At 36.8% G+C, this 27,510-nt stretch overlaps 2 protein-coding genes across 2 annotated transcripts; one reads left to right on the top strand and one right to left on the bottom strand.

Annotated features, from left to right (window-relative positions):
* The first annotated feature begins 364 nt into the window (after positions 1-364).
* Positions 365-12,209, top strand: mrps36 (mitochondrial ribosomal protein S36). Its single transcript, XM_039758630.1, has 4 exons — positions 365-625; positions 5,051-5,114; positions 10,627-10,850; positions 11,731-12,209. The coding sequence occupies exons 1-4, from the start codon at positions 587-589 to the stop codon at positions 11,746-11,748; spliced, it is 345 nt and encodes a 114-aa protein (XP_039614564.1). The 5' UTR covers positions 365-586; the 3' UTR covers positions 11,749-12,209.
* Positions 12,210-14,745: 2,536 nt separating this feature from the next.
* LOC120532549 (pyridoxal (pyridoxine, vitamin B6) phosphatase) lies at positions 14,746-21,719 on the bottom strand. The gene is made up of 2 exons (XM_039758629.1): positions 20,890-21,719; positions 14,746-18,375 (listed from the first exon to the last, which is right to left on the bottom strand). The coding sequence occupies exons 1-2, from the start codon at positions 21,488-21,490 to the stop codon at positions 18,050-18,052; spliced, it is 927 nt and encodes a 308-aa protein (XP_039614563.1). The 5' UTR covers positions 21,491-21,719; the 3' UTR covers positions 14,746-18,049.
* Positions 21,720-27,510: the final 5,791 nt, after the last annotated feature.

Raw genomic sequence — 27,510 nt, 5'->3', positions numbered from 1 at the left:
TTTTATGTGTAATTGTGTATGTTACTTTTTAAAATTATTTACTCCTATTTCATTAATTCATTCGTTCGTTCGTTTATTTATTTATCTTCTACAGAACTTATTATTTACAGAATATTTATTTTTCATCACCGCAACTGCGGCACAAGAATTTCGCCATGCTCTCGCTGTGAATTTGTCAAAATAAAGATCTCGAATATCTTAACACAGAAGAACTGCTGGTACCTCCCGACTTACTCAAAGAGTGCGCACGTTTTGCCTTTCATAAGCCACCGTAGCTTAGGCCCCGCCTTCTCGCTTATATAGAGGTCTTATATCTCGCTCATTTAAATTTGCCGGCCAGCCGCAATACTCACATTTGAATCATTATCAGTTTTTATGTTTTTGTGTAATACATTTTCTTTCTTTTCCCTACCTTGCGTGCCTTATAAAGTTTACGGGTTATGAATTTTTGAAAAGCTCAAGGACATAATTGGCATTATATGTTTGATTTTTTCATATTTAAAATCCACAAATGCGAGGATCCCGTCGCCTATTGGCCAAATATCGTACTTAGAGCTCCGGAAGGAAGTAAAACTCAAAGGTTAAAATGGGGAGTAAGATGGCAGCTGCCACTAGGGTCGTGCAGGTAAAACCTCATGCCACATTGCCTTTTTGAATGCCGTATTTTGGTTTTGGAAAAAATAGGATAATGTGTAATATCAGAACGTAATAAAATAAAGTGTGAATGTTTTTGAAAAAACAGACATCTTGGGAACGATTGTGTAATGCAAATGAACCGTTGTCCTTGGAATGAGTGACAAAAACTTGAAACCAGCAGAAGCTTCAAACAGTAGTCTACCAACTTTTATTTCTAATGCACAAATCGGTATAGGTATTCGTATGTTTTGTGCTGTGACCTTGTAATGTCTGTACTTGTAGTTATTCACTGATATTCAGCCATTTGGTTTAAATGTCAATTAGTCCAAAGTGCAGTAGGGTGACATTTGCAGTGATTTCAGCCAGTTAGTTACATTGTTGTTTGCCGTTATATAAAGTGAATCCCGTAAAGGTAGTATAGAACCGTACTGATCAAATTTAAAAGTTGACTTCCGAAACATACGTCTTTACCAAGTATTGCAGTGAGCTGGAATACTTGATTCATAAGTGAAACCAGTTTTAAAACTTGTCCAGTGATACTGTCCAGATTCAAAAACAACGAGGAAAAACTTGCCAGAACAATCGAGCAAGTTCAGTTTGCATTTTCAAATTCGTTATCAAGTGTTAACAGAATGACGCTAAATTTCAGAGTACATTTTGTAAATGAAAGTACAACTTTACCGAACAGTATGAGGGAAAAAAGCAACGCCCTGATCACGTACGTGAAGGACTATGCAGTTTGTTTAACACATTTGCAGAGAACTAATCAACGGAATTATTTACTTCATAAAATGCAGAAAATTGACTTCACCTGATTTGTATTCTTCTGCTGCATGCTGAATTGTGCAGAATAAACTGAGTAAAACTTCTTATACAATTTTCCAGGCAATAGCTGACAGAAATTTAGTATAAACTACTCTTTCAAACCACTCCTAGAAGAATATATTTGAACATAAATGGCAGCCGAAATTATATTTTGAATAACTAAAACAGTGGCGGCACGCTGGCGCAGTGGTAGCAGGGTTCTCCCTGCGTGGAGTTTGCATGTTCTCTCCGTGTCTACGTGGGTTTCCTCCGGGCGCTCCCACAATCCAAAGACATGCAGGTTAGGTGGATTGGCGATTCTAAATTGGCCCTAGTGTGTGCTTGGTGTGTTTGTGTGTGTGTCCTGCGGTGGGTTGGCACCCTGCCCAGGATTGGTTCCTGCCTTGTGCCCTGTGTTGGCAGGGTTTGGCTCCAGCAGACCCCCGTGACCCTGTGTTCAGATTCAGCGGGTTAGAAAATGGATGGATGGATAATTAAAACAGTGTAGAAGTTTATAGCAAGGTAGCATTGCAATTCATTTTAGCATTGTACCCATAAAAGGTTAAATGGAAGATAGTGTAACAAGCTGCATCATGAAAACATTTCTGAAATAGTAACATTAACCACAATTCTAAAAGTGCCATATTTAATAAAATTATTTTTACAGGAGGGTTTCATAGTAGCATACTGTAGTGGGTAGTGCTTCCATATCACAGATCTGGTGTCCTGGTCTCAGTCAATGTGGAGTTTGCAAATTCTTTGTAAGTCTGAACTGGTTTTCCTCCAGATTGCCTGTTTTTGCTCCACATGCCAAAGACGTAAATGTGGTCAATTGGTGCTCCTCACTGGGCCCAAACCTTGACTGGCAATCTGTTCAGAGTTGGTTCTTGCCTTGCACTTAATGCTAGTCTGATAGGCTGAAGCTTCCTGTTATCTTATCTTGGATTAAGCAGATTTGAGAATGTTTTATTAAGTTATGTTTATAGGAAAACAGAAAACTATGGGATTTAAACATTCGTTAGCAGGGAATTATGTTTTGGAAACTTGCTCACATCAGACACAAACAACTGTTCTTTTATAAAATGCCTGAATGGCTGTGATATGCCTGTTGCAACAGACATCTGCTATAGTACTGAAAAATGTAAGAAAGGTATTAAATCTCACAATTAAACATGGCATTGGGCCACTCAACAGATTAACTACTTTCATAGTCATTCGTAGTCATGATTTTCCTTGCATGCTTATAGTGCGGTAAAGCATGAATTTTATGGCATGCATTAACAAAGGAGAAATAGGTAAAGGTTAATTTTACAAAGGGAAAGAAAAATGAGCAGCAGCAGTTTAGGTGAGGACGATGAAGGATGAGAAAAGTAAAAGCTGGTAAATCAAAAGGTGCCAGATGAAATATGTGAAAGTTAAGTACATGTGTTTGAAAAGAAGTTGGTGGTTGGTAAACCAACTTTAAAGGTGCATTAAAGTGAAACATAACATTTGATAATATAGGCATTTCATTTACACTGGTGTAAACAAGGCTTCTCAGCTAAATTTTTTTCACCACGAATTTCAGCCATCCATCCATCCATTTTCCAACCCGCTGAATCCGAACACTGGGTCACGGGGATTTGCTGGAGCCAATCCCAGCCAACACAGGGCACAAAGCAGGAACCAATCCTGGGCAGGGTGCCAACCCACCGCAGGACACACACAAACACACCCACACACCAAGCACACACTAGGGCCAATTTAGAATCGCCAATCCCACGAATTTCACATTATTTATTTTAATCATGTTTTGAACTTCTTATTGTTGACTTTCTTAGGTTGTAATAATGGATAGACATGCACACCATGATTTAGACTGGCTAAGATAACATGCTTATAGATGGAGTGCTTTTTTAAAATCAACAGTTTGTCTCTTAAAGTAACCACATGAATGTCACAGCACTGTAATTTGAATAAGCAAATTCAAAGAGCCAATGAGTCATCATTTTTTTTTTTTAGCTCATATTTACTTTCTCAAACACTTATATTGTTATACATTCTAGCAGTCTATGAATTAAATGTGTCTGTTTAGAATCCATTTTATTTAAGTTATATTAAGTGTTGTCTGTGCTCATAATGTGTAGGTTTAATGCGCATCAGCCTTCGATTAGGGGCCACTATGGATTATGTTTTATTGACAAAGTTAAAAAAAAACAAACTTAATCCAGTTCAGCTTTGTGCTTTGGAATTTAATTTTAGTTAAGTTGTACCTTCTGGAACCAAATTCTTATTGGCAACTAAATATAGTGTACTGATTTTGAATCCTACTAAAATATATTAATTAAGAATAATTGTGGCATAGTTTGATTATTTATAAAGATTTACCAAAAATATGAGTCTGCATTGTGCATCTTTCATGTTGTCTTGGATTTGAAATAAAAATATAGATACTTAAGTTCAATGCTAATTTTCACCTTTTTTGGAGGTGAACTGAGTTGTATGTATGAATGGTAAACAAATTATTACAACCGTTTTTTTTAATAAATGTAATGGAATGACAGTCAGCTAGGATTACGAAATTTAATATTCTATGTTCATTTCGTGACAGATTTGAATGTTTTTGAAAAGAATTGTATTTTACTAGTAAAACATATTCATGCTGAAAATATAGGAGATTAGATTATTCTGGATATTTTCTCTTGTCATGTTTTGTGTTCAAATAAAAGCGGAAAAAATAGTTGTGCATATCTGGAAAACCCACATTGATGCTAACGTTTCATTTTTTTGCACTCAACGCACACCAGGACTGTTACATATGCATTATTTGTACTGTACATTGTTGAGTGCTGTCTGTTATATGTTGTAGTAAGCACTGTACAATATGTCTAGTGTGTGTGCTACCCTTTTTCACTGCTTCTTATATCCTCTTCATATTTTATTTTGATTAATCAAATGAGTGGACTAGCAAAAACCAGTGATGTGGAAATACAGTGGTACTTTCTGCTGCCTTGCAACTGCAGAATCCTAAATTGACATCTAGTCATGGGGATGGAGTAGTTCTTGCTGCTGCACTGTAACTTCTTAATTCTAAGTTCAACTTCATGTCTGTGTAGTTTTTTTTTTTGGTCCCTTTGTGTGTATGGGTGATCTCTAGGCCTCTCCAGTTTCCTCTCATAACTGAAAGTCTGCAGCTCAGATTGACTTACAACACTAAAATGGCCTGGTATCAGTAGTGGTGTGTTTGATCACACAAAATGGCCACCTTCCGTAAGAAAAGTGCTGTTTAAGGGATATTCATCCTAACTAAAATTCACAGTTCACATTTGGGTAGTAAGTAAAAGTGTTTACCTAAACCACTTGCAAATGCAAGGTCAGTTTATAAATGCTTTACATTGAAACTGATTTGGGCACGCTAAAACAATATTAAAGGAATCAAAGTTATAGACATTTTTCAATGTAAGAAAAATGACTGTGAAATTTTAGGTGAAGAATTTTGTTGTTACTTTTCCATTTCAATGTACAGTATTGTAATTTAAGATGTCAGTGGATATTTTGTGCTAAATATTTGACTGATTTTTTTGTCTGTTGTAAATCATTATTGTGCTAATATTAATTTATTATTTTATAGGTGGTGAAACCTCATGCTCCTTTAATAAAATTTCCAGACAGAGTGAAAACACCCAAATTTAATGGTAAATCCAAATTACCATATTATGTTAATAACTCTCGTTCTACAAAAACTATTACATTGTTGTTTGCATGTTTTAGACTTATGTTTTAACAATGTCCCATTTTTGTGATACAAATGGTACAGGGTTCTCATGTATAAAACCTTGCTTTGATTCCATACTAAAATTTTACTTGTGCTAGAAAGGCAAAAATGGCTTTTGCAGAAAAAGAAATCGTATTCATAAAACAGTATGTATTTCAGGTTTCACGCCAAAATATTTTAGAAATTGCAAATCAACTTAAAACTATGCAATTGCGCACATGCTTTTAGCTGCTCTCTGTCACCTCCCACCAGTAACCATGTATGGCTTAAGAAACACCCTTTTTGAATATCCATCGATAATGCCTAATGAGTTATTGCATTTTTATCATTACTGCGGTAAGTCATATATATAAAAATAAATATAAATATATAGTTGCAATAATAAAAAGCTTCAGTTAAATTAGGCAAGTAATTGAACTACAAACTATAAGGCTGAGAGCAGAGTCTCCTTCATGTTGCCAACACTCCTAGCAAAACAATTATGTCATATGCATAAGGGAAGCAACAGCAGCTCAATATCCGTCAGCTTGTTAATTGTCGGTGACAGCATGGACATACTTGTACGTGAGATCAGAAATTCTGGCTTAAAAGCAGAAGATTTGGTCCCAAAACAGGCTAGCAAATCCGTTGCATGGCAGTACTTTTGCTTTAAACTGGAGAATCATTTAGAAACTCAAGTATTTTGTAAATCATGTTGAGAAGTGGTGGCTTCCTTGACTAAACACGACAAACTTATTCCACCATTTGAAACACAATCATTGAGAGCAGTACAAAGAGGTCTGTTCACAAAAATGTGCCAGCAGCACGGCCAGACTTGGGACAAAATCTAAACCATCTCTAAATCAGCTTTCAATTTCCAAAGTCACAACATGAGCCAGGGTCCCAATGTCAGAAAGAAATAACGCTGGATATTTTACCTGTATAAAGACATGGTGCTGAAAAATACTGTCCTGAGAGAGGTTTTGTGCAGCTTATCAACAAACGTGATAAATGATCCCAGATTCCATCCTGTACTTATTTTTCCCCAAGTTGCCATTCTGGAGATGAATGAGCAGTGCTGCAAACAGGTGCTGGAATAGCTGACAGATATGGAATTTTTCGCATGTACGACTGATCTTTTGTCAAGCAGATCAACAGAGCCGTACATAAGCCTGACAGTTCACTTAATTTCACTTAAGTAGCAAGCTGGTTAAGTTTGCAGATGATACCAAGATAGGTGTATTGGCAGATAATTTGAAATCTGTTAAATCATTACAGAAGTACTTGGACAGCGTACAGGCTTGGGCAGATTTGTGTTGGATGAAATTTAATGTCAGTAAATATAAGGTACCAGTAATGACGTACTGCATGATAACTTGCAGTGAATACACTTGACTTGAGCATTCCTAGTTTTCATTCTCTTTCTCTGTATGTTTAGCATTCGTTTGCTCAGAGGTTAATGCGCTTGCTGCTTCCTGAGCAGCCCTTCTTTTCTCCACCCTATTGGCCCGCTTCTTCTTTTCTTTCGTCTGCATCTTTTCGCGTTAAAATTGATTAAGTTAGTTTTTGTGTTGCAATTGCTTAGTACGTTTTCTTTAATTTTTCACTTAAGATGGCACTTAAGTCTTCAATCTGCCTCAAAAATGATTAAGCTAATCTGGTAGGGAATGAGAACGGCGACCATATGCATGTGCCACACGGCCGCACTGCTGTGCGCTGCAGAGAGTTGATTCTACAATAAAATAAAATAAAAATATGAGTAATAAAAATCATCACCCAAAAAGCAGATAGTAGACGTCATGTAGTATATGTGTACCAAATTTCAAGTCAATAGGTGAAACGGTTTGCGAGCTACAGGTGATTAAAAATCCTGGACAGACAAACGAACAGCCACGGTAGCGTATTATATAAGAAGATTACAAATGAGAAGTAAAATTGTTATATTTGAATACTCGGTGGGAGGTCTGAAAATTGAGGGTACATTTTAAGAAGGATTTAGGAGTCGTAGTGGATTCCACACTATCAACTTCCAGACAGTGTTCAGAAGCCATTAAACAGGCAAACAGAATGTTAGGTAATATACAGTAGCATGTGTGGAGTACTAGTCCAAGGAGGTTATGCTTAAGTTTTATAATGCACTGGTGAGGCCTCTTCTGGAGTACTTTGTGCAGTTTTCTTCTCCAGGCTACAAAACGTACATAGCAGAGCTAGAAAGGGTCATTCCAGGCTACAGGGAGTGAATTATGAAGAAAGATTAAAAGAGCTGTGCGTTTTCAGTTTAAGCAAAGGAAAATTAAGAGGTGATATGACTGAACTGTTTCAAATTAGGAAGGGAGTTAATACACTGGGTCAAGACTGTTCTTTTAAAATGAGTTCATCAAAAACATGGGGACACAGTTGGAAACTTGTAAAGGGTAAATTTCGCACAAACATTAGGAAGTTTTTTTTTTTTTACACACAGAGAATCGTAGACACTTGGAAGACACCAAGTCTTGATGTTTTTTTTTAGAAGAATTAAGTGGATAGGAATGGTGAGATTTGTCGGGCTGAATGGCCTGCTCTCATCTAGATTGTTCTAATGTTCATTGACCGTGACTTTGAATTAAAGACTCTTTGTTTACAGACATCCTATTTTCCTGAAGAACAAACACAGTGGGGAAAATATAGCTATGGGATTATGTGAGGCTTTGATGAGTTGGTGTTTATGTGAAGATGGGCTAGTTTGTTTTACTACTGACAATGCGAAAAATATGATCTCAGTGTTTTGGACACAGACTGCACCTTTTACTTGCTAGTAACATAGTAATGTGGAGTTAAGAATGTTTGTTTTTCTTTTATGCCTTACACTAGTTATATTTATCATGTTTGGCTGACACTTGTAGGGTGGCTTAACACAAGGGCTGCGTGGTCATCTAGGTAAATGTTTCATGTGCTAACAAGCTGGATTCCTGAGCCAAGGTTAAACAAAGGCAGCAGTCAGATAAGTTAAAACCCCCAACCCCCTGAATTTTCCTGAAGTGCACTGCTGCCCATTATGTGCAACTGCACCACCCCAAGGCCTAATAGTTTTTCTGCAATCTTATTTTATAGTTTTATTTATTTAAAATTTTGTGTTATAGGCAAAGAATAATTCACTGAATTATTTTTTTATAAGTATTTTGCAGCATGCATTGCTTTTTACATAAAACATGTTAACTTTTTTCGCAATATATATTATTGACTGTAATTTTTGCGTTTTAATAAAAATCAATCAATCTCAATTTATCATCTACTGGCAGCATGTATAATTGGTGATACCACACAGTGCATAACCTTAATCTCTGATTTATCGCATTATTTATTGTTACTGCATCATCATCTTTTGTTTATCGTTCATTGCAGTTTTTCCCAATATCATTAAGCCATATTCATGACCTAATCGCCATATAAATATATTTGGTTCAATTAATTAAAAAAAAAAAAAAGGTGGATGGAGGATCTGTAGCACACTACCCAGATACTGCCTAATAAACAATGTCTATCAAATGTTGAAGTGAAAGACTGATTGGCTGAGAATAGAGTAGGGGCAAATCAGTACCGCTGGCCTGTATGTAATGGTGGTAAGAAAAAACTTGTAAGTACCATTTGGAGTTTGCTCCAAAGTAAAAAAGTGATTTTAGCTTATGTTTGGAAACTGTTTGCAAGTTAGGTGAGACAAGATTTACTTTATGGCCAAAAATCAAAGCATTATGTACTCTGTAAACCAAATAACCTATTAATTTAAACCTATTAATACAGTATGTTATGCTTGTGGAAGATGTTTGGATGAATGGGTGATTTAGGAGTTATAAAAGATGCACTTTGGCTATTTTTTCATTGACAAACTAATGGCAAAGTAAAATCTGCTACATATTGTTTTTTATGTGTCATCTGAGGTGTAATATATCACATTTAAGAACTTAGTAAGGAGTAGATGATTATTTGTTATGCCCTGTTATGTAAAACCATAAAATTAAAGAGAGCGTGCTTTCTTTTCACAATGCTATTTTTATAACTGAAGATGGGCTGAGATTCATTTTGTAAAATCAGATTTAACCTGAAGCCTGAAATGCACCCCACTGAATCACCCTATTTGGACAATATAGTTGAAGAAATAAGCAGTTTTATGCTAATAATAACACCTTTTGATGTTTTATATTTCACCAAAATTTGACTGTTTTACTGTAGCAGCTGCAGCAGACATTAGGAAAGATGTGTAAACTCTACTTAGACAGAGGCAAGGCAAGAATTTATACCAATTTTTCCAGAGCTGTGAGGTACTGCTACTGTTTAAATATTACAAGAAAATGAAAAACATATACAGTATATTTAGTGATTTTTTGGATAGGTCCCAAAAGCTTATCCCTTACATTAAGGTGTGTTGGAGAATTGGATTAAGCAAGTTGGAAAATGGATGAGTGTATATTCAAACACAATTAATTGTTACATGTTTTCACAACTGAACTGTAATTACACACACTTCAAAATGGGTTAGACTTGCTGTCTAACAATAAACATTTACTGGAATGTAGAAAACATGGAGAACGTTTAGTGGTTTAAGAAAATTTCAGTAGTAGGTTTTTGTGATTTGTTGTATAGAGAGACACTCGAGTGGAGGTCTGTAAATAGCTGATCAGCTCAGGAAAGCAAAGGGTATGCCATAACATTTGGTGTGATTAACAAAAACTTTTAAGTTCATTAGAAGTGCTATGGAAAACACTATATATTAAGCTTAATTACTAAACCTCAGAATTAAACTTTTTTTTATAGATAGACAGACAGACAGATAGATAGATAGATAATGCTTTATTTGCCCCCCCCCCATATAAATTGATATTTGTGCTATTTTATTGAAGCTTACTTTAAGTATTAAACACCTGCCAATTACTAATCTCAAAAAATGCTGAATTTAATTTCACCCAGTACATTCTGCTTTCTTACAAGCTGTTAACCAAAAACGAAAGGAAAAGATACAGTAATGTTTGTTAGTATTGTACTCCAATCATTTTACAAATTTAAAAATGCTTGGATTTTTTTTATCATGTTTGTTTCTGTTATTCTGCTTTAACTGCTGTACATTTTAATATTTAAGATGTACTGGGAAGGGTTCAGTTAAGAAAGTGTCAGTTAATAGAAGAATTTCCAGAAACATGTTGATAATGGGCTCAAGTCTAGGCTTGTGTTTGGAAGCCTCTAGACAGATTTATAAATAATAAGCATGTTCATTTGTCAGTTTTCTTTACCCACTTATCTTGTTGAAGCAGAAAGAAACAGCATACCCCAGTATTAGAGCAAGAAGCCCTTCTGGTTTGGATAACAGTTAAATGATAATAGGTTCCATACACACACTACCTGTGGAAATGCAGGTTTTGTTGTTAGTCTACAAATGTGTAATTGCATGTCTTAAATGCTCATAATCATATTTGGTATTTCAGTGCAGGAAGCAGTTAAAACAATATTAAGTGCATCTCCAGTAGCATCAACGAACACTCATTTAGACCAGCAACCGGCAGTATCCTCAGCACGACCTCCTGGTCTACCAAGCACAGCAACAGTTCGTGCAGTCTCTGGTCCACCTGACACTGCAGATGCAGTTAAAGGCCTGCCACTGAAATACAGAAGAAAAGCGCTGTCACTGGAAGAAATAGAATATATTCAGGTAAGTTATTAATGCAATGCATAGCATGCTAATTGTGTTTGTATTCTTTGTGCAAAGTCAGGTAAATTGATTTAAATCATTGGAAAATCAAGTACTTTTAAACAAACATCAGGAGTTCCATTAATAGCTTTACCTGCCAGTGTCTTCATAGCTATTTTGCATGCAATTTGTATGTATTACATTGTGAGAAAACTACTTATTTAAAGTTAAATTGAAATGCCTTCAGAATCTTCCCATGTATTTGTTGTTGAACATGCTTATTCCAATTAAGTCAGTACTTTTTTCAGCCAGAGTCTTTCCCAGAAACACTATACAAAGCAGAACCCAACCAAGGAAAGGGATCTATTACACTGCAAATTAATCCAAAATTACCATTATTTGAGCAACAAAGTGTGTTTTTTTTACAAGTACAGTTAAAAGATACCAAACAGAAAACTGGAGTACCACACAAAAAGAAGGAATGTGTTAACTTTGCATGAACAACAGCCACGTATTGGATTCAAACCCTGGATTCGTGAATAGACATGTATAGTACATTTACTTATTTGGCTGACACCTTTATCATAACTTACGTTTATGATACAATTGGTTACAATTATTTTGGTTTTCCAACTGGATCACAGGCAGGTCAAGTGACTTGCTCATGGTCACACAGTGTCAGTAGCAGGATTTGAACCCACAGCCTCAGGGTTTGAGGTCCATAGCCTTAACCACTACACCACACTGCCTATAGTAAAATATACTGCATTTGGTCCAAAGAAACAAGAAGTGTACAGTTATGCAGATATTAAGGCATCTGTAATCCCAGTTGACAATGTTTTGTTTGGTAATAATGTGTGCACTGATTGTGATTGACTGTTTTTTCTGCTTGTCTTCACAGCGTGGTGGACCAGAATAAGTAAAATTCTCTTATCTGAAACTGTCAAAAAGACTGTGTTGTTGGAACACAATATCTGGATTTTGCTGACTGAGAAAATGTGCTGTATTGTGTTTTGTTTCAAACTATAACTGATTCAAAAACACAAACGCTATTTCTTATATTACTTTATACAAGAGAATAAAGAATTTTTCACTAATGGTGAATATATGAAATATACTGTTCCCAAAGAAGTTAGCACTTTATTCCATATTTCAGCTGGACACATTTGTATAGAATATCATAGTTTATTCAGGCACCATGTGTAAATCTATTGATTTTAGCCCCTACTTTTAAACTTCTGGTCAGTTTTTGTGTTATTTGTCTTAACTGTACTCTCCTACATTTTTATTTAATGATAATTTAGCACGTTACCAAGTCAGCATTGTGCTTTTGAAGTGCAGGTGTTGGCACCAAAATAAATGTAACTGAAAAAAGCTGAATCTTGTGTGAACGCCAGTAATTACCTTTTTTCCTTAGACTACACCTTTCAGATTTTGACCAGCTAAACAAAGCAGTTGTTAAAACAGTGATAGATGTAAAATGGGAATTACTACAATAAATTGGTACCTGGCTATACTAGGTAAGTTTAGGTCATCTGTTTTACGTGTTGAAGGGCAAACATTAGCACAACAATTCACCACAACAATTTCAGATTAACTACAGTAGATCCTTTGTTATGGCTTACTGTATAAAAATAAGTTTTGTTTCAGTTTGAAGTAATCAGTTGTATACCATTAGCATTTTCAGTAATTTTGGCTGTTCTTCAGTTCTGTCTATTATGGGACTGCTTTTGGTGTGATTTTGGTTATATAAGTGCATCACTTGAGGCAGAAAACTTCTGGGAAAGTTAAAAACTGAAACTGCAGTTATTATTCCTATAATATTCTTTTTAAATTAAATTTAAATCAGATGTGAGCGTCATACATATCACTCTGGACACTTGCCTTTTTCACTATTTATGCTGCGATCCATCAATTTTCTACCAGCTTATGCTAGTTGTGCCGTTGATCTTTGTCCTTCCATTTCCATGTTGCAAAATAATTGATAGTAGAACTGTACCCCAAATATTCTGTTCTATTTCATTACAAAGACGCTCCATTGGAAATTGAAATTGGGTGATTTTTGGAGCCAATGCATGAATGTAACTCTTTCTCTCACATTCCTGAAACAATTTTAGGAGTTTCTAGCCTTTTAATATAAATTATTTTGTTATCCTGCTGAGGAAGCCCAGGATACATCTTAGTCAGCAATGAAGTGTCACTGTGCTAATATCCTTGACACCCTGTCTATTCCATGAGAACACACCCTCACAATTATATCATCACTGTTGCACCTAATTGTTTATACTTGTCAGGATTAATGCACATATTCATGGGTTTTCTTCACATCCTGATCCTTTGATCATTGGGAATCAGCTGGAAATACATCCAGTGGACTGGTTAATGTAATTACCATCTTAGTGCTCTTCTTCTTTAAACCTTTGGTATGGTAGCATTATTGTTTATACTGACGGAAAAGGTGCTTGGTTGATGACTATAACCTGATCTGTGACAAAGTACAATGGTTAGTAACACTGATAACTCTCTTGGCACCACTGTTGTATCCAGCACTTAGCTCACTGACTATCCATAGCCTTCCATAGTACACATGTAGCAGCCATCATGAGCTTCATTTGTCAGTGGTCCGTGTTTGACTACAGGACCAACATTAGCAGAATATTTTTTGATTGAGAAAGAGTTGTGCATCCATTGCCAAATACAATACAGTGTTCAAACCACATACATTAAATCTTCAGCCTTCTCCATTTTCCCTGTGGATTGAACACATGTCCACACTTAAGCCAGTATCTCTGACAGAATTTAATTACATTGGAAGGCAAATGTACCTAACTAAAAGGTTACTGAGCGTGGATGTACATTCTTTTCTAGTACCTCAGAAATGCCAAGGAAAGTTTATTTACTTCTAAGATAAAAAGATACCACATTCCCAGAATCATTTATTATGACACTATACTGTAACTGGGAGCCTTATTGTTTTGCATGCACAATTCATTTAATATAAAATATGAATTAAATGTACTAATGTTGGCATCAGGTACTCTACATTTCAGCAGTGCATCCCATGTTTGTATTTAGACCACATTTTGCAGCATAAAGGTTGGTTTTCTTCTCCACAAATGCCATTTTTAAAGATGCCAAATTTAAAATTGGAGACCTTTACATAGGAACAGTTTATAACTTCAGTGCCCAAAAATTGAAACCCTAAATGCAATACGTCAGTCAGCAGCATGCTTTTTAGGATTTAAGTCTTTATACACAAAGATTCAGGTAATTGATTTTCTCTTTACTAAGATAATGATTCAAATATACAGTAAATTAAATTAATAAGCATATTTATATGGTAATTATTTTATCTTTACTAGGAAAATGATTCAAGTATAAATAAAAAGGGGAATTTAGGAGGCATATTCATATGTCAGTAATGGATTGCCCCTGATTTCACCAGATGACTATTCATGTTTTAAGCACTGCACATTATTCACTGAAAGATGTTGTTGCTCTAATCCATAACTGCATTTGTTTTTGCTGATATAATTCCAGTTATCACAGAACACAATCACACAACATAACAGCATGTCTGGACTGTGGGAAGAAGTCTTGCGTGAACATGACGTGAATTAGTAACACTACACTAGAATCACCATAATCCACAAAACAGTAACACTACTGACTGCACATATATATTTGCTATAACTACAAAACAAAACCTACATAAAAGCAGGAACCCATGCACACTTCTCTATCTGGGGTGTAATTACTATTTTGAAATTAAGATTGGTTCTTTGAGGTAGCTGTGCTAATCAGTACCCCATCCTCCTATCCCATTTATCTTTTGTTAAAAGTTTTGACTCCAGAACATTTCAGATAAAGTGGCGGTATTTCATTTCACCATAAATAACAAGTAGAGAGTAGCAGCTTATGTTCATATAGTTTATTTATTCACAGGTACATCACATCCTTTTAACATGCTGTTAAGTAACCAGTAGTCATTTATGAACAGAGATGTGAATGTGACCAAAGTACTCGTAAATGAAAAAAATAAATTACATACCCATAGCAAATATTAATGGGAAGCACATCATAACAAATCAATGCAACTAACCATATTCTATTTTTAAATACCAATTTATGAAATTAATTCTACAAGGCACAGACTATACCCAATAATGTTGTTCTGCAATATTCATACAAAAAGTTAACAATGAGAACAATAAATAAAAAAAACACATCTGCTAAATTATACAGTACTTTGGAAATTAAGACATGTATTACATCTGGATCATAAATATTAAGAGGTGTGGCATTTCCCTCATTAGGCAGCACAATGTTTAAAGATGATTTACATGAAGCTGTCTCCAGCCTATTTACAATCCAATAAAGCAGAGTAGGTTACTGACAACCTAGATATCTTCATTCATATGATTTACCCGGTTAGGCAAAAGACAAAGTTAGTGCACTCTATGGGTCTCATTTACACAATAAAATAAAATAAAGCTTGGGTTAACAAGCACAACGGAAAATGACTGCCACACCCAGAAGGGAAAATACAAGTGCAACACTGTAAATAAGTTCTGAGAATCTTAAAACTCTTTATTATTTTTATTTGAATATTTTAAGATGTAATGTACTTCAAAACACTTCAAATACAAATATTATTCACTTATGAGGACTTGTTCTGCAAGGTGAAGTGATCTTAATTTGTCCCCAAACTAATTTCAAATGTCACAAAATGCAATACACTTGAAGTGAAGGGAAGAACACATTACATTTTTTTTTGTTTTTCTGTTTGGTGATACATGACATATCAAAAAAACTATTTGCCTTTTCACTTCTAAAAACACCACAGAGTCACAGCCAGAATTATAAAATTCCAGTAATTGACTGTAAGTAAATGAATATTTAAAAAAAATTTTACAAAAATGGAATTCCAATCACTCGTTTTGTTCAATTCTGCATACTGTTTGTGCCTTTCAAACTGTTTAACTTTACATGAGATAACTATGCATTCTCCAATTAAATTATGGACCTTAGACTTTAACCATTACACTATTTAAAGCATTTGGGAAGAGATTACACAATGTGTCACAAGGATGCAATAAATTAATTTCTGCCTCCTTATTAATGCTTTTAAACAAAACGTATGTGCGATAAAATAATAGTTGGTTTCATGTACAGGTGTATGAGAAATTAACAATAAAGAAAAAAAAGTCTTTAGTCTGGAATGACTTTTAAATCTCAGATTATTGGTGAGAAAGTATGGTTAAATTGCAGTGTGCCATAAGAATGCTTTAAATCTGTTGGTTAGCAAAACAAAAAACAGCTAAGTAATAAAATGACTAGCAATTTAATATCAGCATTATGAGAAAAAGAAAAATCCCTGGTTTATTTTAATTTTGAAAACTATTAAAATGCCCTACCTGTACACATTTTTTCTCTGCTAAAATTGTGAATTTTATAGCTAGAAACTATAGGCAAGTTTTCACAGTTCAATGCTGCCTTATAAGACAGTATACACTGTACAGTACTTTTTCATTTGTAATGTAAACAGAACGAGACCGTTTTTCTTGTTTCACATTTATAGTCTACAATTGCAATAAACAAAAATACACATTAATTCATAGGCAACACCCAAAATTGATACCTACTAGGAATATTTAACAGAAAACAAAAAAATTAAAATAGCAGTTATCTGAAAATTACATTGCTCCAATAAACAGGCAAGCCATTATTTATGTTATGCTAGTTACATTATTTATTATGAACATCATTTTCTTCCACCTTTAAGACATCTACTTGATGAGAACTTATGATATTGCAAAATATTAATGGCATTGATTAAATAATTGTGAGCACCTGCTGTGACATTACTAAAATGTAGAAGTGAACAGCTCTCTAGGAAAAAAAACACTGTGGTCGCTCTATATTTTGTATAGTTAATACAACAAAAAAATCAGTAGCTGAGCCAAGAATCCACTGACCCAAACAAGCCCTTTTTCATTCTTTTTTTTCCCTATTTGATCAAAGATAATAAATTCCACATTAGAACTTCAGTGTATCACTTAAAACAGTCACTACATTAAACATCAGTCTAAAAATGTGGTTCCACATCTGTGGGGAAAAGAAAGGTTCATAATGTGCAGTATTTTTTCCAGTGTTTATATTAATCCCAAAACTGAAATTTCTCAGCATTGCTATAACTCTTAAACCTAACCAATACTGACGACATAAATTATGTTGATATTGCCTTTCCTTACATGTGCAAACATTTTCAGAATTAATACACTGGTTTATTGTGTTTTAGGAAATCAAAAACAGAAAAGTCTGTTCTGAAGAGTAAGATGACAGATACAGTATACAATGTGTATGCTATTTTGCTGTTGTGGAGTTTCAAACACAAAGAAGCTAAACAGTTAAACTAATGTGTGTGTGTGTGTGTGTGTGTGTGTGTGTGCGTGTCTTACTCAATTTTCACCTTACCCTGTCCCCCCATAAGTATGTTATGTCACCCAAACAATTACAGAAATGTCTTAAACAAAATAGTCTTTTGAACTGTGTCCATAATGTTATTTTCTCACTATGGACCCTTCTAGTATTTAAAAAGCAGCTAACAGAAAGTATAATTTTTATTCAACCATCTTAATTTATTTTATCATTTTCATTTAATTAACCAAAATATAGTACAAGAAAGCTTATTAATAATGGAATAGCATTTAATTGAATATGGTCCTTCAATTTCAGATTTCTGTGGTGCTGAGAAACACATGTACATATTCTGGATAAACTTTGAAAAGCAGTGTTACCCGGTTTTTTTTTATACTTTTCAAACTGGAACACTTTTTTTTTTTTTTTTATAACAAATTCCTTCTTTTCAACCTTTAACAGTACCTGTCTACTAAGTACTTGTTTATTTACACATAGATATTCTCTCTCTCTCTAAAGGAAGGTTCCTCGGGATAAACATTTAAAGACACTCTGACTGCAGCATGAATGTATGTATGTATGTGTGTACGTGTTGTACGGTTTCTACATCAAGTATAAACATTTTAAATTTGGCACCCAGATAGATACTTCACAATCAGAAAAACACTGGTTTTATGATATAATGGTACTACAATAATTTACTAAAAAAATATTCAACATAAAATTACAGTGAATAAGGCCAGGACTCCATTTATTTTAAGAGGCTTCTTCTTGATCAATATTATCATGGGATACTTCATTTATTCTTTCAGTGCCAGTAAAATGTCAGTAATGCTGTCCACCACATAATCAGGCACCATACTCTGCGTTTCTGGGGTGTCACGCTCCATATAAGCTTGTGCCTCTTCAAAAGTGGACACTCCAGTTAAGGTCAGCATCGTTGAAAGCCCACAGTTTGAACCAAAAACAATGTCTGTTTCCAGCCGATCACCAACCATGACTGACTGGGCAGGGTCAACATCAAATTGGCTTGCGATGCACTCGAACATGAACTTGCTGGGCTTTCCCACGACTATGGCCTTTCGGTTGCTGGCAGTTTCCACCGCTGCTGTTAAACTTCCAGATCCTGGAGGGTTAAATAAATGACAGTGTTATTGGGAATGGTAGCATCACCCTCTGCTAGATGTTTCCTGGTTGTTAGTTAAACCATTAGTATGACTTCAATTATAGAAGAATGGTTACTGTAAACAATATATCATTAGTCATTTTAAATTTTTTTGAATTTAGAAAACAACTTGGTTATAAATACTAAACATAAGTAGATATCACTATTGTTTAGTCACCATCTAGCAACTTTCCTAACCCATTTAAAACAAAGCAGGACTTGTGGGCGCTACACCTGCACCGGATTCAAATCTTGGCACACTTGACCCACACTGGACCAATTTAGAGAGTCCAATCACCCTACCATGTATACCTCAGAGATGTGTTGGGAAACCAACTTACCCCATGAAAACCCAGTATAAAACCCACTAGCCTGAGGTGAACTCAGAGAAAGTTGTTGAGATGGCAATTGAACCCCGCGCCCTGGCGTTGTTAAGGCTATGCTACCACCCTAGTGGAACATCTTACCATCTCCTTCCCCAAATTACACCAAGAAAATTCCAGTTTTCCTCATTATTTAGTTTGAGTCATCAACCAGTAGCAGATTTATACTACAAGACTCCATGATTCTAAATTATTTATGAAAAGTCTTCCGAGAAGGACGCGTTTTCTGTCCTGTAGTCCTTCTGGGTATTTATTTTATGCTTGAGCTACTTTGGAAATTAGTTAATATTCTTTTTGCCTTGTCTTCCCTTACGTTTTACTTCCATGTTAAAGGAAATTTGGTAATGGAATCAAAAAATCACTATCGAATTAAGTTTAGATTCTGATTCTATGATACTGAAAACAATGATTTTATCTTGGTGTCTGTATGGCTGTCTATGAAAAATCAAAATTGATATACACTTTTACAAATTGTGTACGAAAATCATGCTCTATTTGCGTTGTGCAGTGCTTCTGGAATACTTCAACCTAGCAAAGACAGAAAAATTTAGAAGAAGCAACCCTGAGCGCTGCGACCCACAGTATGTACAGTACAACGATGATGTCCGAAATAAAATGGACATATCTTCTTCAAACAAGTTGCACCGTATTGGTCTTGTTACAGGCTCTAGGCCTGTCGTTTCTGTCCAGTTTGGTTCAGTATTTAACCTCCATATCCTTCAAAGACCATTTGACCTACATGCTATGATAACTGATGTAGGAATTGTTTAATAATTTAAGTGAGATTGTTGAAGTCTGCACCATTTAGTACTGAGACCAGGCCTACTGAGTTACAAAATTTTGAAAATTTACTTTTTGAGAAATTTTGTAATTTTAAATAGAACTGATTTTTTAACTTAATATTGTATAATTATTAATATTACTCAAGGTGACTTAAAAATGTCACATGACAGTGACATTAAACTGCTCAGAGAATAGGTGAATGGATGGATTTAGAAGATTTGGATGCTTTACATCTCTTTACATACAGTATGTTATTTTTCATGCATGGGGAGGGTTATGTCAGGAAGGGCATCCAGTGTAAAATTTTGCCAAATCCATATGCGGACAGATGGACGGGAGCAGCAGAAAGAAGAAGAAGAGAGTACTGGGAGGTTTATGTGGTTTACTCCTGGCCAAACATCTAGTTGGAAGTAAAATGCTTATCAGCCAATTTGAAAACTTTCTACACCAGCTTGCTGGATCTTTGTGACAGACAATATATTTAATAAAGAAATTGCTTTACATCAAAAGTTAAGTAACCTAAAGTGATTAAACATGGATGTTCATAGATTATATTTGAATGGAAAGTAACTGACCAAGCAAAAAGTGTTAATACCACCACTACTGCGTAACAAGAAAATTGCATTTAACTGCCGTTTGTGCTTGAAAAGTTTAAAAACTAAAACGAATGGCATTGCATGTATAAATTAATACGTCAGTTCAATGCCTAAATGATAATCACACCAAAAATACATTGCCGGTCCATCCATTTCCTAAACATGTTTATTCTGACTCAAATCTCACGGCCAATCCCAGTCACACAGGCTAATAAGAATAACACAATGTGTGTGCCTAAGGAGCTAAGTGACAAGAAGCAATTATGCTGAAAATTAAAAGGGTGCATCGATAATGAACTGCACCGAGACCTTAACAGACTATGTCACTACTTTCCAGGCACAGACAACGCAACAGATAAATCCCTAAATAAATACTTGCATCATTACATACACGTATACATACTGACAAGCACATCCCTGGCCTGAAACTGAGAGAGGAATGTGAAACGCATTTTCTGTGCAAAATGCCCTAATCCGGTTTATCACTGAACAACATTCATTGATGCTTGCCTACCCAAATACAATGAATCGTCTGTCCAAAAACGGACCTCTGCATATTGTCACTATTTGCTCACTAGACGAGTAGAATCAACCCCCTGCTTCAAAATATTTAATTCAAACGTCATATATTATATATATTGCGTCGACGCGACAAAATGAATCGCATTCAATCAATCCTTCACTGACACAATAAAAGCCTACTTGCCCTTTACCTGGGGTTATCCTGCCACCTCGGACCGGGTGCCAAGGGTCGGGATCTGTTGACACAAACAGACATTCGGCATCTCGAAGATAGCAGCAGGCTTTCGCTAGTTTAAGGAAATTCAGCTTCTCATCGTAGCCCACCAGAACCGCTTTGACATCCGATTCCAGCAGACAGTCAGAGATGGTCTGCCCAGGAACGTCCACTTCCCCTTCCACAAAGGGCACCCCAGCTTCCTTCAGCTCCTTCTGCACCCCATCGCCACCGATCACGTACACTCTGCCCTGCAGATTGGCGAAATCCTTCAGGTATACCGCCGAGCAGTAGGCCGAACTGAAAATCTCCTCCTGTTCGACCCCAGTAAACCCAAGCCGCGAAAACTTCTGCATGTACAGCTCCCGCGGCCTGGTGCAATTGTTGGTCACGAAGAACACTCTTTTGCCTTGCTGCTTCAACAAGCTTACTACCTCCGGTGCGCCGGGGATGGCCTTTTCGCCATCCCAGATCACCCCATCACAGTCAAAGAGGACGTTGGCTTTTGCCTCCAGAAGCTCTCTGATCTGCGCGCCTCTAATTTTCTTGCAGCTCCTGCTGCCCACTGCGCCAGCCATTCTGGAGCTGTGTCTGTGTATCCGGGCGATGACGTCACCACGCCGACAAGCGCGGGCCCCGTGACTTTGACCCGAGCGATTTACAGATGGGGCTTTATCAGAAGCATGACTTAAACGGTAGCAAGGAAATGATCCGCAGATTTGAGCATCTCCAATCTATTTACACCACCTAAAATGAAAGGCATTACCTGTCGAGTCAGAGGAAGGCCCGCAGTTGGTCTGCCCTTTTCGAGACCGTTCACCAATAGCTGTCCTCTCGAAGCCCTTCATTCTTGTTCAGTCCAATTGCGGTTCAGAAAAGAAGAGACGGAAGCAGGAGCGATGCGTTTCAGTGAGGGAATTGGCACTTCATGGCAAAGTAACCGAAGGAATTCTACGCTTACAAACAATTGTACATGGTTTTGATTGAATGGGTTACAATCAGGTTGCGTACAATGTATCCATAGCATCATATCTAGGAATAAATAAGTTAATGGGGTCGTGGAGGTCTGCACGATGAACTCCAGCGATCTTTGTTCGTACACCAATTGATGTCAGAAATGGGCACTTCCTCTTTTACAGTCCTCATCGACTTATTATGACAGTTTTGTTAACTTGGTATAGATTAGACAGATATGGAAAAATTACAAAGCTACAATTTGAAAGCAAGTATAAAGATAATCGTGGATTTTTTTTATGTCCAAGCAACTGCTTTCACAATCATCTTTGCCCAATCTTCGTCATACTGAGTGCTTTTACAAGCCAGGATAAAGTAAGTAACCCGGTTAAAGCAGAAACCTGTATTCTTAAAAAAAATCAAAGCTGTGTTTACATGTGCGAGACCACCTTGGGAATTAACCCTTGGCAAAAGTTAAACGTCATGTAATCGGTCGCCGTGAATCCAAAAACAAGCATGAAGCCAGCGTGTCCCAAGCTGTATGGAGAACGTTAATTTTCAAGGTAATTTAGTTACATTACTCTTTACGTACAAAAACATAACTATCTCATACAGTTACTCATTATAAAATATAATGCGTTATAAACAGGGTGCTATTTTTGCGTTTGTTTCTCTTCATTTGTATCTAGTATTAGCGTGTTGTACCGTGTTAGCCATTATGGAATGAATGAGAAGTCAAGCAAAATGACACCTTGTATTGGCTAACTGAACAGATTACAATATGCAAGCTTTCTGGGCAGCTCAGGCTCCTTCTTCAGGCAAGATGTATCACAAAAAGTGGTGTTCCCTGTATTTATATATACAGTACACTAGGAAAGAAGCACAATCTTTAAGTGGCTCATCTTCAATGTTGAAAAGTAACGGACCTCTCCAGATTATGATTTATTTAGCAAGAGAGGAGAACAAGATCTTTTGATAACTGTCCAACAAAGTCTTTTGAAGTCTCTGTTGAGTTTTCCTCACAATGTGGATCAGTAGTCAGATTGATTCAGACATAGAGAAGTAAACAGTTCTCATATCTGGTCATAAAACTCTTGTCTCAATTTAAACCATGTTGTAATGTATTAAATTTTAGCATCAGTTTAACTTCCCATTTTTTTTCTGTCCTGCTGCGTCTTAAAGTTGCCCGTAAGCACTGTGACTTTAAAGTCCTTCTCACGGTGTCCATTGCTGCTGAAGCGAGCTCCTCCTACAGGAACATCTTTATTGCCGTGCTTATTGTGAAACCTGCGTAAATTCATTCATTGACGGAGTGTTTGTCAAATTTCTCCCACATAGAGTGCAGTGTTAGGACATTTCATACATAGAATTGAGTAGACCTCATTAGATGATCTGCAGGATAATGATTCCTTTATGCGATGTTCTTGTCATTCTGTGTGTGAAATGCTCCAATAATGCACTCTATATAGGAGAAACTGGACAAACACTCCGGCAATGAATGAATTTTCACATTAAGCATGGCAATAGAGATGATCCTGTAGGAGCTCGCTCTAGCATCAATGGACACTGTGAGAAAGACTTCAAAGTCACAGTTATTGTGGGAACTATCACTCGGTGGAGACCGTAACTTCATAAGGATATTAGAAGGTCAGGCTTCACTGGACAACTCATTAGTAAACTGCACATTTCTGAGCACATATCCACCTTAATCAAAGGAGAAGTATCTGTGTGTCCATCCAGTTGCTATGCCTCTGTCTTTCCAAAAGATGGTACATCACAAATATTTGTAGCAAAAAAAATGTATTGCATTTGTCGTTCCAACAGTTGGCGCATCATAAACATTAACTCTGCTTTTTCCGATCCCATACAAAATGGCATCCACTTCCATTTGCAGCCATGCGTGATCATGCCATAAAACTGCCTCCACCATGTTTCACAGATGATGTGGTATTCATCGGATCATGAGCCATTTCTTCTCTTCTCCATACCATTCTCTTTCCAACATTCTGGAATATATTGATCTTAGTTTACTTTGTCCATAGAAAATTGTTCCAGAACAGGACAGGTTTTTAAAAATGCCTTTTGGCAAAGTCTAATTCTAATCTGTACTTTTTAAGATTGAGGATTACCAATGGTTTGCACTTTATGGTAAACCCTCTGTCTTTACTTTCATGAAGTCTTCTCTGAATTTTATTTTTTGGCAATGACAGGCCTACCTCCCAGAGAGTGTTCATAGTTTGGCTAAATGTTGTGAAGGGATTCTTCTTCACCAAGGACAGTATTATGCAATCACCCAGCACAGCTGTCTTCTGGGGTTTTCTGGACCTTCTGGTGTCGCTGAGTTCCTCAGTGTGTTCCTTCTTTTCAAAAATGTACCTAATGGTTGATTTAACCACTCCATATATTTCTGGTATCTCTCTAAAGCAGCAGTTCTCAAACTTCTTTAGAATTTCTTGCGTGGCGGTCTCTTTAAAAATTGTTCAATGGCTTGCGGGCCCTTTTATTTAAAATTAAAAAATCAATATTATTTCAAGAAAATTGGGGGCGCCAAGTACTTTGCACAAGGGTGCCACATACCCACTGCGCGGCACTGCATAGGTACAGGTTGTTGTGAATAAAACATTTTTTGACAAACAATTATTTATCCAGAAAATATTACGTACATCTTAGTTATTAAGTTAAAATTTTAATGGGATGGATGCATCTGCTTTGCCTTAACCAGTTCTTCTATGTTTGGCTTTGTTTTCTGGCCAGTGCAACTCTCATATCATTTGTCGCATCTAATCTGTTTCGAGATTTTGTTTTGATAATAAAATAGTGTGGAAAAAGCCGTCTCACACTCATAGGTGGTTGCGAATGGAATCAGCACTCTTCGAGCCATCTTTGCAACATCAGAATAGGACTGTGCCATTTCAATCAAAAAATCACTACAACACATTTCACGGAAAACATGTTTTGCACCCTCATCATTTATCAAATCAATAAACTGTTCTTGAATTAAATTATCTAAAATATACAAAAACTGTTTGCAAGTGTTTTGATTCTACGAAAGAATCGATAATTTTTGATTGTGATAAAAATAATAAGGGCTGGTTTGTGCCGAGCGATAATGGTGGGAAAACAATGTGGTGGCAGCGAATAACGGAACAGCGGATTAGTGGTTGGGTCTAGGTGGTCGGGGTAACGACGCCCCTCGGATGGTAAATGTTAATAATTATAAAAATATAAATAGTATAAATATGCAATCATTTCTCAAGGTCCCACCAAAACCCAGTTTGAGAACTGCTGCTGTAAAGGGTTTGTTTTGTTTTTTCAGCCTAATGGTGGACTGGTTTAACTTGCATGAACAACTCTTTGCGAGTTCACTGTGACAGCTTTCAAATGCAAATTCCACACTTGGAATCAATTCCAGACCCTTTACCTGCTTAGTTGTTAATGAAATAATGAGGGAACTGCACCCACCTGGATATGGAACAGCCTGTCAGTCAAATGTCCAAATACTTTTGAGCCCCTTAAAATAGGGGGACCATGCATAAAATGTTTGTTGTTTTTAAACTGCTCGTATAATATTTTTGGCAAACCCCTGTGGAGATTCAGCCCGGACACAAACAGGCAGACACCAATAGTTCCAGCACGCACGTATTTATTTACAGTTTTGTCCTCAATAAAGTCCTGCCCCTGCACCAAACACCCTTAAGTCCGGGCTTTCCAATGGACCTTCCTTTCTTCACCGCCTCTGTTCCTCTTTCCCGAGCTTTGTCCTCTTCTTCCCGACTCCTGCTAATGACTGGAGAAAGGCGGCCTCTTTTATATCCGCCCGGATGTGCGCCAGGTGCCCTCTGACGATTTGGGTGTCACTGGTATTCCTTCTGGCAGCACTTCCGGGTGTGGCGGAAGTGCTGATATCCAGGGCTCCTCACTCCTCCGGGCGCCCCTTGGCGGTGGCCACAGGCCCCTACAGGGTTGAGCTTCCATGCTCAGCTACTGTGGCCCCCATACAAACCAGGGCGGCTGCCCTCTCATGGTCCAGGGGAGGCATAGTCCCTCTCCCGGTCTTTCCAGGCGTCCCGGAACGTCTACACTTCAGTCACATAATGATTGCTTTATTTCATATCCATTGTGGTGGCGTACAGAGCCAAAGTTATGAAAACTGTGTTACTGTCCAAATACTTATAGACCTAACTGTATGTATGGTATGCTGTCAAGACACAAGTCATTTCAATTTTCAAATGGCACTCTACATCCCCACACACATTTGTTTTATCTAACAGAAGACATCTTGTTTACTTCTGTTGCATTTGCCACCTAATGGAGAAAATTACATTTCATTGATCTAATTATAACAGTTAAGTCAGACGCAAGTGTTTTAAGCGCAATGCACAAGCGGCAATACAGACGCTGGCTGGTGATGGATGCCACTTAGTGGTATTCATATGCAATAATTCCAACTTCCATATATACATTCAGCAGAACATGGTGCATTCATAAAAATAGATGGTGCATGCCTCATTGAATGAGGTAATATCTCTTGAATGGCCTCTGAATTTGCTGACAGAGACCGTGAGGGCCCGGTAGCAAGCTGGTGTCAAAGTTACAGTAGGCTGTCTTCAGATACCTCCGAAGTTAATATTCCTTCATTGCTGATAAGCACTCATTCCACAGTAAACACCCAGCCTTGCTCTAACTGGAACAAACATGTATCTTTCTGTTTTCGTCTTGACGACTTTGTTTCCTTTTCAGTCACTAAAACTGTTTCTTAGCACTGATGGTGGGATGAGCAAGTAAAAATAAGTGACACATTTTATAGACCTGCTAAGTGCCAACAGAAATACTAATTCTAAATTATATTTCCTTTTTAATAAGTTGACAAGAATCAATCAAAGGGCCAGTAAAAATCTTTTTGAGAGCTGAATTGAATAACTGAATTGAATACACCTCTACACCAAACTCATTCTGACATCAAACTGACCGCTATAAATATGGAACGCACAACGAGATGTCAGTTAAATGAAGAATTAGAGGCAGGAATTTCTTTTTGGATGAGAATCCTCTATAACGAAAATACATGTACAATAACTGCATGTCTTCTTGCGAACGTCTAATCTACAAGTAGACACACTAGAATAAGCATTTCTTTTTCTTATAAAACTTTTCAAAGTAACTAAGTCTTATAAAGTGCTGATTTTTTTAAACAAAATTCCATCTAGGTGTATTGCTATTTTCTGCCATGTACATGTTAAATGTACTTTGTTATAGAGTGCCATCTTGTGGCTTGTGTTACACATCACATCCTATCTCGTGTTTTATTTTCAGACTTGAGTTTACATTTAGGCGCTGCTGCCTCGCAGTTTGGAGACCCGGGTTCGCTTCCCGGGTCCTCCCTGCGTGGAGTTTGCATGTTCTCCCCGTGTCTGCGAGGGTTTCCTCCGGGCGCTCCTTTTCCTCCCACAATCCAAAGACATGCAGGTTAGGTGGATTGGCGATTCTAAATTGGCCCTAGTGTGTGCTTGGTGTGTGGGTGTGTTTGTGTGTGTCCTGCGGTGGGTTGGCACCCTGCCCAGGATTGGTTCCTGCCTTGTGCCCTGTGTTGGCTGGGATTGGCTCCAGCAGACCCCCGTGACCCTGTATTCGGATTCAGCGGGAT

The sequence above is a fragment of the Polypterus senegalus genome, chromosome 7 (genome assembly GCF_016835505.1).
Source record: "Polypterus senegalus isolate Bchr_013 chromosome 7, ASM1683550v1, whole genome shotgun sequence".
Taxonomy (NCBI): domain Eukaryota; kingdom Metazoa; phylum Chordata; class Cladistia; order Polypteriformes; family Polypteridae; genus Polypterus; species Polypterus senegalus.
This window is presented reverse-complemented; position numbering and strand designations above follow the sequence as displayed.

Excerpts from the sequence above, each read along its gene's own strand:
- mrps36 (XM_039758630.1), top strand. The coding sequence starts at position 587 with ATGGGGAGTAAGATGGCAGCTGCCACTAGGGTCGTGCAG. Across the intron at positions 626-5,050 it reads CTGCCACTAGGGTCGTGCAG|GTGGTGAAACCTCATGCTCC; the intron begins GTAAAACCTCAT and ends ATTATTTTATAG. Across the intron at positions 5,115-10,626 it reads GAAAACACCCAAATTTAATG|TGCAGGAAGCAGTTAAAACA; the intron begins GTAAATCCAAAT and ends TTGGTATTTCAG.
- LOC120532549 (XM_039758629.1), bottom strand. The coding sequence starts at position 21,490 with ATGGCTGGCGCAGTGGGCAGCAGGAGCTGCAAGAAAATTAGAGGCGCG. Across the intron at positions 18,376-20,889 it reads AGGTGGCAGGATAACCCCAG|GATCTGGAAGTTTAACAGCA; the intron begins GTAAAGGGCAAG and ends TTAACCCTCCAG.